General features: G+C 36.8%; 1 protein-coding gene across 3 annotated transcripts in view; it reads right to left on the bottom strand.

Moving 5' to 3' along the window:
- LPIN2 (lipin 2) overlaps window positions 1-14,814 on the bottom strand; it is a 62,343-nt gene that overhangs the window by 32,979 nt on the left and 14,550 nt on the right. Inside the window, exons 1-3 of one of the 3 annotated variants that reach the window (XM_019546636.1) lie at window positions 7,338-7,427; window positions 3,895-3,963; window positions 2,202-2,297 (exon numbers count right to left, since the gene is read on the bottom strand). In XM_019546636.1, the coding sequence (XP_019402181.1) occupies window positions 2,202-2,258 (57 nt within the window). In that variant the 5' untranslated portion in view covers window positions 2,259-2,297; window positions 3,895-3,963; window positions 7,338-7,427. Of the gene's footprint in view, window positions 1-2,201; window positions 2,298-3,894; window positions 3,964-6,517; window positions 6,598-7,337; window positions 7,539-14,814 lie in introns of those variants that run through there. The other 2 variants (XM_019546627.1, XM_019546645.1) reach the window with 2 other exon arrangements.

Here is a 14,814-nt window from a genome sequence, read left to right as displayed (position 1 = left end):
CTGGCAGAGTTCCAGCCTGCAAGGGGCTGCTTAGTGTCCACCCTGCCCCACACACTGGTGGGGCTGGGAAGTGGGGCAGTGGTTCCAGAGCAAGGGACACTGGGTCAGAACTGGCCAATGTTTACAAATGGGTCCTGGTACAAAAAAGGTTGAGACCAACTCTTCTAGATAATACTAGAAGTAAAAAATGCCCCAAAATCTGCTTCTTTACAGAGATGTCTCCATCATAAAAAAATCAAAAGGTGCTAGAGTCACCTCTGATCAGTGGTACCCAGAATGTGATTAATATTTTTGATGTAGCAGTTTAAATATTAGGTACAAACTTAAAGCTAGATTTGAGCTTTCTAAGCCATTAAAAAAAAAAGAAATCAGTTAAAATCTGTTCTATTGGTTGGGAGAAAAGTAGAGTAGAATTAGGGCTTACTAAAGCACAATAATTAAACATTTCTGCAAAATGAGTGACTGATCACTTCAAAGGTTATAAAGGGTTTTACATGAAAGAGACATTTTTGAAGAGGATACACAAATGACGTTGGATTTACACATTTTTAGTTTTATACAAACAGCTACAAACAATACTAGTTTGCTTGTCTTACTTTTCATTTTACAGGAAGCGTTAGACAAAGGATACTCTCACTTTTATAAACAGCTTCATGCACATTTTTCAACAGAGGAAATTACACCAAAGGGGAAAAGAAGTCTTGAAGGACTTTCCTACCATTTCACATAAGCATATTGCTCTACTTCTAGTAGTCTGATTGTCCTTTTCAGGCTAGGAATTTCAGAAATACTTCATACATGCATAAAGTGTTAGCAACCTGAACCACTCTTAAAGGAGCTACTGTATTTAAAGGAGCTACTTTACACTTCAATACAGTATATAGTATATATATATACACACACATTTGGAGCATCCTTGTGTGGTCTATGCCTCTAATATACCCTGGCATAGTTCAAAAGAAGGATCACAAGTAGCCATGAGAAAACAAAGAGCTGAAACAAAGCAATTATGTTTAATATCTGTGTGAGACAAGAGACTACAAGAATGAAAGATTCCTGGGTTTTTTCTTCACAACATCAACTTCATGGGTACTGGTATATACTAATAGCTATTTGAAACATTTAGTTCTCCCCCCTCATACACATATACTCTCATTATTGATCTGTTCCTGCTAACAATTTATCTATCTGCTCTGTCAGCAAAAAATTGCTTTTGGTTTTGTATTTAGTCATATTAGATACTATTAGAATTGGAGATTCCCTTCTATTCCTAGATATTATGTTTCCCTACCATATTACTACTTTGGGTGATAATCCTGATAATGGTTTTTCCCTTCTCATTTCTGAGTGATACATAATCACTTTGCTTTCAAAGATAGATTTTCATTTCATAATTTTAAAAAATGCCCATTCCTCTCTCCTAGAACTAGTTAATGTTAAGATTTGCAGAATTACACAATATTACACAACAATTACTAGCAATGTTGCTATTTAAACCTTAATCTTTGAAAAGTGACCATGGAAGAGATTTACCATTCACAAAGTATCTGTCAACTCAGGTAAGCTTTTGCATAAGGTCATATAATATTGTTTGCTATAAATTTCAAGCACTTCAGCTAAATAACAGCCTGAAAAAGGAAGTGCTCTAACACAGCAATTACACATGCATCAACAAGAAAACCCTACAATTTCAAAAGGAAGTACATTTACTAGAAGATAATTATATTAGAAAATTAACTTGTTTTCTAAGCCCAAGAAATCATTACAAGGATAATGGACTGTATCCTGCCAAAGAAAACAAATTGTTCTGATACTGAGGTCAGCACTGGTGATAAGAACTACCTGAAGCAGGTGATTGCGAGTCACTACATGATCTGTATAAGTATAGTAAAAAAAAAAAAAAAAAAAAAAAAATCAAAAAAAAAAAAAAAAGTCAGCCTAAAGTTATCATCATTGCCTACTGCACTAAAACAGGATGAAGTGTTACAAATGATCTTATAGTTCTAAAAAAGAATCAGTAGTTTTCCTGCAACTGACAACTGAGTTTGATAAAATGCTCTGTCCAAGTACATGCATGTTATGAATCAACAACAAAGATTCTGTCCTAGAAAATGCTAGATTTTCTTCAGTTATAACTACTGGGAGTGCAAGTCACTGCAGTAGAAATGAGAGCAATACATCACAGAGCACAATACACTTACATTTTCTTCTTCAGTTTCTTGTACAAAGAAAGCTTCTCCATTGTCACCCAGCTTCATATGAAGATCAACAGCATCTCCATTAATTTCTATATCAATCTATGGAAACAAAAACAATTTACCATGGAGCATCCTCCACGTGAAGAGAGAGACAAATATTGAGCTGAAGATTTAATCCTCATATACTCATATATATTAGGACTCTCATCATTCTTTTTAAGCCAACAACACTCCACCAGCAGTACGCCTTTTTAAAAAGACTTGCCACATTGCCCTTCATTCTTGCTCCCTTATTATACTAGAATAGGGACAGCCAAATCCTCAAAGTTGTTCAGATGCCTAAATCTAACAAGACTCCACTCTCATTTCGTTCATTTTGGGAGTCATAGGCCTGAAAACCTTGGTAATTTGGGCCTTTGTGTTGTCCTACAAAGCTGCCTCAGTGAACTTTTTCTGTAGTTAGACAGACATGTACTTAAAATCTGGCTCAACCGAGGCCTGGAATGGATCTCAATTATGAAGGGAAGGTGTTCTTTGAGTAAGAGCAAATGGCCTTTTAAAGGCTTTGTTTATTTTATGAAATCACAACCCTATGACTGACTGTATTTTTTTAATATTCAGTTAATAATTCTGCTTCTAACAGTACTGTCATATGGCTACAAAGATGAGACAAGACTCCTAGCTTTCCAGAGCTTCTGTTTTTCAGAGAAAAACGTTCTCCAATGTAAAATGGAACATAAACGTATTCCAAGTTACAATAACTTCAGGAGAGGAAAAGTTGGCCTCTTTTCCAAACTGATGGACTTCCAAAACAAGAACAAAAAAAGATGTATATATAAATCTGTTCTAAAGCCAAAGGAATAAAGATAACACCATTTCAGTTTTATCTTCTTTACGTGAAATCTTGGACAGTAAAGTAAATTCCATGCATTAACATACAAACAGAATTGTAAACTTCAATATTCAATAAGGATTATTGATTATGTAGTCAAGAATTCATCTTTTCTGTGTCAAGTGGACATTTTCTTTTAGTCTAACCAACTGATAGCAATAGTTAGCCATGTTACCCTGAAGTCAGGCAAAGGCAGGGTAGAGATGCACCTTATAGACTAACTGAATCAGATATACATAAGCTTTCATGGGCAACAGATATATTCACATCAGAGCCTAGGATGATATCTGAAAGATATTTAATTCAGAAGGTTATATTCTCAGTGTTGTAAGGGAATGCAATAGATTTGTCTTACTATTTAGAAAGTGAATATATCATTATCAAGTTTGCATAACTTAAAAATGGGTCCGTCCTAGTCAGGCTTTCATGTTAGTCTTTGTGCACATAATGCATGACATCTAATATTAAAGTTGGCAATCAAATGAAGTTTTAGGTTATAAATAAAAAGCAACCATCTATAACAGTGGCACCTTTAAGCTAACTGCCACTCTTAGCCTGCCTTCTACCTGACTTTAGACTATGACAGCTAACAACCTCCCTCCATACAGTAGTTAACCTAAATTTGGAATGTAAACTGGCTAACGTTTGGGCAGGTAAGAGCCAGTCAAGAAGAGGAGGATTGATTTTAAAATGAACTCATGTGTTATCAAGTCTAAAATAAAAAAAAAAGTACCAAAGATTAACATAAGACCATGTATTGAAACTGATTTGTAATGAAAACAAATAACTCCAACAATTACCCACCCATACAGGCAAATTCTAGTACCAATCAAAACCATACAACGCTTTATTCCTTTCACAAGACCAATAGCTCTATTTAAAAAAAAATACTACTTTTAGTGACATTTACCTGACCAAAGCAATTTAAACATAATCAATTAAATTGTTTTTAATTCTTACTAAAGCAAAAGCAAAAGCTGTTTGTTGAAAATGGCTCAACAAACCATTTATTCAGATTCAAGCAATGTAGAAGACGAGGACTCTAGGTAGATTTTACCACTTTATAGAGAAACTATAAAATAAGTGAGAACAAAGGAAATTGTTACAATTAATAGGTTTGGGGAAGTAACAAAAATGTTTGAGCAGAAGACTGAACTTTGAACAGTATAAGCTGTAAAACAACTTTATGGGAAATCAGGGAAAAGACGACATTAGAATCAACATAAGACTCTTGTATAACGTCTCTGAAATCAGATTAGTTAACAGCAACAACCCATAATTAAAAAAAAAAAAAAAGATTCAAGCCATAATTTAAAGTCAGTTTAATAGTTACAGGCATGTCTTGAAGCAGGTTTTCTCCTTTCCTTCCTCTACATAATTATTAATGTGCCCTCTACCTTTACCTGCAAACACTTGTCAGTTGTCTTTTATAACTAGTATCTGTCATAACAACTATACCTATGATCAATCCTTGCAACCTTAAGAAGGTATTGAGATAAAAGTTTGAGATAACATTAATAGGTAGTGGTTGAAAATCCGGATCTCAGTTCAATCCTTTGATATTGCATACAATTCTCACTCCTTTTGTGTGCCTATGAATGTAAAAGGAAGATCATAATTTAACACTTAAAAAGCAAAAGTTGGGCTTCAAGTTGCCTCCTCCCTCCCCCTTTTACATAGATTATAGACAAAAATATGAGAACCAAAGCAGTTTGCCATCTTCCTGTAGTCTACTGGTTTGGGGCCAAAGGTGTTACTGTCATATTGCAAAAGGTTATGAAAGGAAGGAACAGTGTACAGAACGTAAAAGTTAAAGATGACTGAACTTTTTGAGTTCTATCACTTTCAAATGGGTTCACTGTTAATAACAAGCAGATTCTGCTTTTCCTTCACTGAAAAACTTGCATGACAGGGTCAGTAGCCCTCCCTATCATTAGTATGTGCCCAACAGATATGTCAAAATTAGTTAAAATGGCCTGTTTTTATAAAGGATAACCAAATGAGTGCAACAAGACAAATATAATTGTTTTCTTTTATGTGATAGTACTTTACCATGACATTTTTGGCCTGCAGGATGGGCAGACCTGGGGCCCAGGACTGGACGCAGTACTCCAGCTGCGGCCTCACCAAGGCCGAGTACAAGGGGAGAGCGACGTCCCGGGATTTGCTCGAGAAGCATCTATGGATGCAAGCCAGCGTTTTGGTCGCTTTATTAATGGTTTTAAGTTGCAGCAAGGGAGCCTAAGGTTAGATATGACAGACAACTTTCTCATTAGGAGGGTAGTAATACACTGGGATAGGTTACCCAGAGATGTTGTGAATCTCCTATCCTTGGAGGTTTTTAAGTCCCAGCTAGACAAAAGCCTTGGCTGGGATGATCTAGTTGGGGATGGTCCTGCTTTGAGCAGGGGGTTGGACTAGATGACCTCGTGAGGTCCCTTCCAGTCCTAATTTTCTACGAACAAGAAGGATAATACATGCTTGCAACAAGCTCCAGAAGTAGAAGGAATGGACACTCCACATATTCTAGATCAAGTATCCCTCACTCTCATGAAGTAATGAACTCTCCTGCATCTCAGCAGTTCATTCAGTGTTGCCGAATTTATCAAATACAAGCCAAATGAAAGAAGCTACTGCTCCACAAGGGACAACTGCTGCATAAAAAAAGGGAATCTCTTGTACCTCGATGCGTCAAACAAGAATGAAGGGAATACAGGCAGGCACACTCTAAAATTGCAATCTTTCTTTTAAAAAAGTTAACGCTAAGTTCAGGAGTAGATTTCCACTCTTCATCTGTTTTATTTATAATTTTTTTTAAATACATCAAGGACATCTCAGCCCAGTTTCTTTTCTTTCTCTGGTGTTCCTTAATATAGTCAGTACCTGTTTGTGACTTACTTCCCAAACATCCTCAGAAACAATTAAATCAAAACCAGTTTATTTAATGAAAGGTATCACCACAGGATCTGGCAGTAGATTCCATCTTCCTCACACATTTATCCCACTTCATTATTTTTAAAATCAATAAATCCAGGTGGCTACTTTTAATTTACAACTAGCACCAACTAAGAGTACGGATAGACATAACTTGAGTGCTACAAATCTTGAGTGCTTTAAAAAGAGAGAGTACAGGTAGCACAAAGCAATAAAATGCTTCAAACTCGCCTGAACTGTATCAAAAAAATAACCCAAATTAAACAGCAATAATTCTGAACACTTCACAGGTAAGTGCTTCATGTTATATTTGTACCCTCAAGCAGCACATAATAGAGAGACGGTTCATTCTACCAGCATCTCCCAGTGTTTTTTGAGGACAGGTCTGCATGTTTGTCTGGTACTGAAGTGCCCCAAATTAGAACTGCTTAAAACTGGGGCAAGATTTGAAGCACTTCATATGCACATCTGCCCATACCCTAAAATGAGTTACCTATTTTGTAACTATTTACACCAGGAATGAGGGCTTTTTAAAGAACTTTTCTGTCTTCCTCTTGTCCTAATCCTGAGTTTGATTTTGCAGAGTTCCCTCTTCCAGCTGAGATGGGATGGATTCTCCTTCATCCTCAGTTAGTCAATACAGTGACCGCAGGTGGTCAGAAAGCTGTTAGTAATATTCTTGGATGACAAATTTCCAGCATAGCTGAGCCAATTGCCATTTTTTAAATTTACCAAATACTTAGCAGTAAAAACCTATCAGCTGAGATAAACTGGTAAGCCTAATTAAATTGTGAGCAAAAACACACAAAATATGGTGCAGTTTTTGGCAGCTTGCGGTAACCAATGTTGCAAAAAAAATGCTTTCTTTTTCACAGCATCAAGAATGCCACAGCTCATCTGTACTGACAAAAAACACTATTTACAAATAAACCTGCAATAATGTATTCTCAAAAACCTAGAAAAACAGATTATTTCACCAGTTCTCTTCAGCTACTGGAAAGGAAACAGCCCCTGAGTGGCTTCCTTCCTTCCCCCCTGCTCCAATAGCCACATAAATATTTTAAGATCATAAAAAAATCTTGGGGTCACAATATATTTTTATAGCCCAACATATAGCTATCAAAATGTCTTTCTTTTCTGACATGAATCCTGGGGTTTTTTGGTATAGTTATTCTTCCTTATTAGGCAATCATAAAACAAATGATGTATTTTGGATTGCAAAAATCTGACTTGAAGAGCCGCAAGGTGTACATGTACAATGGACAAACAATGTTTCAGGTTCTCTGCCTTCACTTGCCATTTGCTGTACTTACTACTTTTTCCTTTGAACGCAAGACACCAAGTTTCCCAAATCGGACGTGAAAAGGAGAACACTGGAATGTACCATCCTGCTGGCGAACCACAATGACATCAATACATCCTGAAAGAGTGGCCTGATTAATGCCTTTGTACAGCTCCTTCACAGTAACCAGGACTTGTCCTGCAAGCTGCCCCACGTAATTCATAGTCTGAGACTGCAAGATAAGGCAAGAAAAACTTAAGTTAGATTTGTAATAAAATAAGCCATTTATCAAGTCAGTTTATTGAAGAGTTCAATTGTGCATCTTCTTACAGAGGTGACTAAGTTTTAAACCCATTCTCAAAGCAGTACACTAAGCATGACAGATAAAATATTTACAGTATCCATAAATTACCATTTGTTCTTTAAAATAGATTTAAGTAGCTTGGGGGTTGATTATTTCAGATTACATTTTTCCATGTCCAGAGACCTGGATTCAAATGTTTAGATTCCTGGTAGAAGTCAGTATGACTAATGCATTCCCAATGCAGCCTGTAGCACAGAATCTTTATATTATTTAATAAAATCAAACATCTCTACTGAAGATGTGTTTGTAACATGCTTTTAACTGCATTCAGTTTTGGGTTCCACAATTCAAAAAGGATGTGGAGAAGCTTGAGAGAGTCCAGAGGAGAGCCACACGCATAATCAGAGGTCAGGAAAAAAACCTTATGATGAGAGGTTGAGAGCCATGGGACTCTTCAACCTAGAAAAGCGCAGGCTCGGGGGTGATCTGATGGCCACCTAATAAGTTTATCAGGGTGCTTATCAGGATCTGGGGGAACAACTGTTCACCAGAGTGCCCCAAGGGATGACAAGATCGAATTGTCACAAGCTCTGCCATAACCGATTCAGGCTGGACATAAGAAAGAACTTCTTCACTGTCCGAGCCCCCAAGGTTTGGAATAGACCGCTGCCGGAGGCGATTCAAGCACCCGCTTTGAATGCCTTCAAGACACATTTGGATGCTTATCTTGCTGGGATCCTATGACCCCTGCAGATTTCCTGCCCCTGGGGCAGGGGGCTGGACTCAATGATCCTCCAGGATCCCTTCCAGCCCAAATGTCTATGAAATCTATGAAACTTGGAAATACTGCACAGAAAACTCTGGGTGCACCCAGTATGCATGGCTTTTCCTCTGTTCTCAACTTAATACTTAAGTAATAAAATTTTAGAAACCACTAGTATCAGACTGAAGGTCACCCAATTTCATGCATTAGTTGAAGACAAAATAATACAGTTCACAACTGGAAAAAAAATTACAGAATAGGACATGTGTAACCCTCTTCTACATAATACACAGAAAACTAGAATAGTACAATAATCATACAAAGTTAATCTACCCTCTCTAACCTGCTTCCTGCCATACATCTACTAATAACTCACCATATATAGCACAAACTTCTAAAACAAAATTACAAACTTGGAAAAACTTCTGCAAAACTGGCAGGAAAGCACTGGAACTCATCTGTAGCAGTAACCACAGGGTGGGAAGCTAAAGATTCTACACAAATTAGAGAAACAAATAATACCTTTCCAAGCAAGAATACAGAGATGGCTGAATTAACTTTAAAAAAGTGACGTTACAATAGAGTAGGCACAATTCAGGGTGGATAATTTTTTTTTTTAAATGGATTATTTTTCTTTAAATCACATTTTTTATTTAATCATATTTTTTAATTTTTAAGATAAATCTATTTTTTTAAAGCATCTACATATTAAAATTATTTGTAAACATGTTAAAGGTCAAAGATATCAGGGGGTTGGACTTGATGACCTCCTGAGGTCTCCTTCCAACTAACTTTCCATTATTCTGTATCATCATGGAATATGAATTATTACTTCTAACTGTATACTATTTGAGACAATATATTCATGGAACCCTTTTAGAAGTTTTATAAATAGGTCACAACAGGCACTACATTAGGGGGTTTCCCAGAGGTTCCTCTAGAGATTAGCAAAGATGAAAGAGAACCATTCTACCCAATGGGACTACGCTAAAAAATCCCATTAAGCATCTCTGTGATGCCTAGTTTCAGTTCTCTTTTATGAGACTAAATAATTGGAAACACTTTTCTTTGCAAGCTTTCCAGGAGAAATGCCATTCTTCAGGCATAGGGAGAGTTAATCATCTCCAGAGACAACGTCCTTGTTAAAATCAGTATATGGAGGTAAGAGATAACCAACCTGATTACCTACTTATCGGCCCTACCGTCTCTGCAAGTTTGTATACACACACTCAAGCCATTACACCTTTCTCTAAAAGTACAAAGCTTCAAGAAGTTAAATGAATAAAGGATATCAAATAACAAGAATGATTAAATTGAGGCTTCCTGACCCATGATTTACGTTAGTGATTTAAACTAATTTGATTAAATCAAATTCACCCTGAGACACATTTACCAAAAATGACATTTAACAGCCACTTAAACTGCTTCTTGAAGATAGTACACACATGTTTTTAAACCAGTAGGTATAGCTTGTTCAGAGAAAACACAGGAGAAAACACCAGCATTCACTTATCAACATCACATAGTTTGGGGAAGTAGGGGGCACAATTCACCCAGACCAAATCTGCAGCAATCCAGAGCAACTGCTATCATTCCTACATAACCTCAACTTTCACTTAAAAGTAAATTTCTATTCCTTCAGTTTACAGAAATATTCTTCCATATAAATAGCACTTTAAGTCTTCAGAGAGATCCAATCTCTCAATTACTTTTCAACAGTTTCACTAAGTTTTCAGTCAAGTGAAAATTTACCAGTTTATACATTTTTCTTGCTGTTCTTCAGACTCTAGTGAACAGTAGAAACAACAACAAAAGGTAGCAGGTAGAAAACACAAAGTCAGTCTGAGGCAAAAGAACAGAATGAATGGAAAAGCTCTGTTCCATTCACAGAGCTGCTGAGAATTTTAGCAACACAGCTACACCAACTGTGGGATGCAATCTGTTCACATCCACAGCTGACATGGTTCTACAAACAAAACTTTATACTAAACATGAGTGCTAGGGACAGAAATTATACGAACTGGTGTAACTGATCAGAAGAAATCAGTTCAAATCTGTAACACAAAAGAAGTTCAGTGCATTTAAGAAGCTCTCAAAGAGGCTGAAACCAGTTTAAGATAAGCCTGGATGGATGCACCATCAGACAACTGATTTAGGTTAAAGCCATCTACTGAACTTCTGTCCCAGATCCCCTCCAGATTCAAAATAACTCAGTCTCCCAGCATCCCAGGATGCTTTGCAACTCCCCCACAAACTCCCCCTTGCAGGGTGGCATGCTCTAACACGCCCCCCCCCCCCCCCCACTGCCACTAAAGGCATGTGGCTACATTTCCAGAATCAAAAGCAAGTATCTGTTGACTTGTTCATTGGTTCAATCTATGCAGTTTAGACTAACCTGTGAAGACTGAATCAATTCAGCCTTGTACTTTATGACTGTTTGTATGGGTCAGAGAGCACTGTTTGATACTTTGCTTCTGGTCACCTTGGAAACATTTCAGCTTTTTCCAAGATTACACAGTACTGGTTTACAGGTAAGGATAGTTTTTCATAAATGAGTAAAATCTTACAATGAAAATGGGCAGCATTGAGAACAGCAAATCTCCCCATCGTCTCCCCACCCTACTGCAAATACACGTATTTGTATGGAATTTGAAACACATTCTGAGAAGCAAATATTTAGGAATTTGCAGTTTCACTTTAGCAGCTAGAAGGCAAATTCAATCTCATCAGAAATCTGACAAATACATTCAGTTTCTCTACAATTTAACTCCACCTATTTGTTAAGAAATCTGAGGCTGAAAAGTGGGCATAGAGGTGGATAACTGTTAATTTGAAGTCAGGTAGAAATTAGAGCCAGGTAGCACCTTAGGCATTAACTGGTTAAAACAGGCATACAACCTACTTTGTGAGATGCTATTGTCTATTAAAGCTCATCTCTCTCTGAACCAGTTAGTGTAAGGTCCCTGTGCCCTTACTTCTAGGCTAAAAAATATTCACGTAAGTCTTCCAACCCTGTGGAAACTGACTCTTCAGGAAGTCAGACCTGTCTTATAGCTCACCCCATATAACTCTGTCTGAAGAATTGTTAGAAACTGTGTAAACCTCAACATTAATACACAGTGTACTTAAGAAAGAAAAAAACCCTAAAGACCTGAAAGAAGCAAGGGCCACTCCACTTATTTTATCAAGAAGGTCTGTTCAACAGCAAATGGATTTTAAAGAGCTGCAAAATACTGAATTGCTTTAAACAGGAATTTTAACAAAAAATACTTAGTTGTTTTTCCATGAGAGCATAAAATCCTTCTGCTTAGATCAGTGCCTGTTTCCATGCATCTGCTCAATGTTTGGGGGCAGGGAGTCGTATATGAAACCAGTCAATTGCTCCTCACACTAAGCTTGAAAAATTCTTAAAACTGAAGTAGAGTCATAGAGTCAGGCTCACCATACACTACACACACACACATACTCTCTCTCTCATAACTGCTACAGTAACTACATTCCAGAAATATTTAGACATGCAGACTTTGGATCAAGGAGGTCTCTGAAGCAAGCAACACTGGATCTAGAAGCTGGATGCAGGAACTGATTCTCATTGTTGCATTTTTGGACATATGGAGATGAAAAAGCATGCCACAACATAGGATCTTCTGGCTCGTAATACTTTTAAGCAGCTTGGAAGGGAAAGCACCAGCAGGAGAGGATTTCAGAGTTCTCAGGTGCAAAAAGCTACAGAAAGTCTCCTCTAGAAATAAACAGTTTTCTCCCTTGGAGTAACACCACCTTGGAATAGTTATATTTTCAAAATAATAGGTGTGCTACTCAAGAAAACAAAAGTCTGTATCAAAACTGACCTCTCACTTTACACATACTGCCCAATTTGTTTTCAATTAAGTTGCAAGTACAAAGCATGGCTGCAAATTAAAATCAGGCTCTTAACATAACAGCTTAGGGTTAGGATGATGAGAACTATCAATTCAGATATTTTAAACAATAACACACATCTGATTGGTTACAGATAAAAAGATCACTACACACCTGAGAAACCACATCTGTTTAGTGTTTGGGGGAAGGGAGGGGATTAGTTTAATTTTTGAAGATCCTTCTGAAAAGCCTAATATGAGCACTACTAAACTTTGCTGCAGCTAGTAACATCACATATCACTGCTTAAATTTTCACAGATGTTCAAGCACAGTAGAAGCAGCTCTGACCACAGTCTAAGCACTGCGAAGAATCTTTCAAGTAAAAACTTCCGTAGCTATTTCAGACTTAAGAGGCATTTACTAAAAAAAATCTCATGATCCCTCAAGTACAAACAGAGAATATCCATGGCCTGCTTCATCAACTTCCATTGCAAGTATTTAAACAGTGGTGCATGAGTTGGGAGCCTCCTGGAAAAGCCAAGTTAGGATTAATGAATATGAAGCATTCCAAGTCATCTGATATTTTCTTTCATTTATTCTTCAAATCCAGCACATACATGTTACGTGTTACAATCAAACTCTTCCTTACCTTCTGGGTAAAACCCAGAGTCAAGTTAACTCAGCAATGTTGCTTGCCCTTCTGAGAGCGCAGAATTTAAAAGGCCAAACAATAATTAGGATTTCACAACAGAAAGACAGTATTTGTCACTTTTAGAAGTTCAAGGAGGCACTGATTTTTGACCATTTAAGAAATCGGCCCAGTGTTGTAAACAGAAAATATTTTTACTGGGACATATGCAACTTTAAACAGAAGACAAGAAAGTGCATCTCTAATAAATTCAGCCTTACGCTCAGAGCTTTCTCTGGCAAGACACCATGATGACGGTGAAAGGTAGAAACTGAAACCACTTGCTCTATTTCTACCAAGAGTGCGTGCAAGAATCAGTTCAGAGCATGGGGGGAAATTACTGTAAACATAGGCCCACATATTTAAGAAAAGGAAGTAGATAATGCATATTGTATAACTCTTTTAATTTGGAAATTTTAAGCTTATATTAATCCTCTACTGGCCTGAAAGGTAAATTTTCAAGGTTGAAAAAACTGGGAAATGATTTTCACAAACAATGACTAATGAAGTTATTCACCTCAAACTACATGCCTGGCATTTGCCAGACACTGGATGCTGAAATTGAGTTTTTTAAATACTTACATTAGGTAAGAAACTGACATTTAGTTAGTTTTGACTTAAGTCTTGAAGAAGGGTATCGTGTCTATCTGCCAAAGTATGTATGAATACATATTTTAATCTAGACCACTGAACCTTTGGACTTGAAGCACTCCCCATGAAGCTCAATGGATCCCTTCATAACTTCTTTAAAATTGGGTGCGACTTCATTTAAAAATGTAAGGATACCTTACAGTATTTACTTCCTTGCAGAGAGCCCAGGCAGTTGGGGTAGGAGATTGTGGAGGCAGGAACAAACCAGAGCCGTTGCTTATCTGCTTATCTCCTCACACCTTGCTTATCTCCTTGGGGGACTCTTCAAAGGTTCTACCAGAACCCCAGGGTGCCCCAGGACCCTGGTTAATAATAACTGATCTAGAAGATCTATATGCAAGCACATGCAACTTAACTGGAACAGCATCTACAAGAAGATGAAGAACTTCCTGTGCATTTATTTGCAGCATCTTATCAGTGCAGTACAAAAAGACAATTAGCCTTCATTCTTAAAACTTAGACCACAGTTCAGATGTACCCTAGCTAATTTAGTAATGTTATCTATTTGAATTCTTTGGAATTTCCCAAACAAACAGTATATACTAATAAATGTTTTAATGACACACAATTCACATGATACAAATGCAAGAAACCAAAAGGATGTTTCTGCTACAAAGAAACTGAAAGTTTCAAAGTTATACAGCTGTAACTATTAGTTATACAAAAAAAAAAAAATCTCATGATTTCAATGCTTATCTTAAAGGACAAGAATGAAGTTCTCTGTTGAAATCAGATGTGTAGTATCAGACATCTTCAAAAGCTAACATTAACAATATTTCTTACTGAGTAAAGGTTAAACTTCAGTGAGTTATGTTGGCATTAAGAGAAGGAGGCTGAATGCAAAAAAAGAAAATAATTAAGTGTTGTCTTGATTTTCTCTAATTTACCTGCTCACGGTCATATATAATGTTCTTTTTAGTAGGCAGTTGTCTTAACCAGATCAAATTGCCATTTATTATAATTACTAATTTGTTTCTCATTTATATTTTTATTTGCATCTCACTCAAGAACTTGGTACATTTTTAAACTGCATACTATGAGTAAAATTGCAACTTTAATGTTGCTAGACAAATACAGCTGTCTGCTTTGAGTAAGGTGGGGGAATGCCAGCTTTCAACTGTTACTCTCAGTTTCATGATCACATACTTCAGACATAAGTTTTAGCTGCAAGGTTTGGGGTTTGTTTTAAAACCTTCCACTAATTTCTACTTTATATTGCATTTAGTTTGCTTATAAAGTCA

The sequence above is a fragment of the Crocodylus porosus genome, unplaced genomic scaffold, assembly GCF_001723895.1.
Source record: "Crocodylus porosus isolate Cpor-Errol unplaced genomic scaffold, CroPor_comp1, whole genome shotgun sequence".
In the NCBI taxonomy this organism is placed as follows: Eukaryota; Metazoa; Chordata; order Crocodylia; family Crocodylidae; genus Crocodylus; species Crocodylus porosus.
This window is presented reverse-complemented; position numbering and strand designations above follow the sequence as displayed.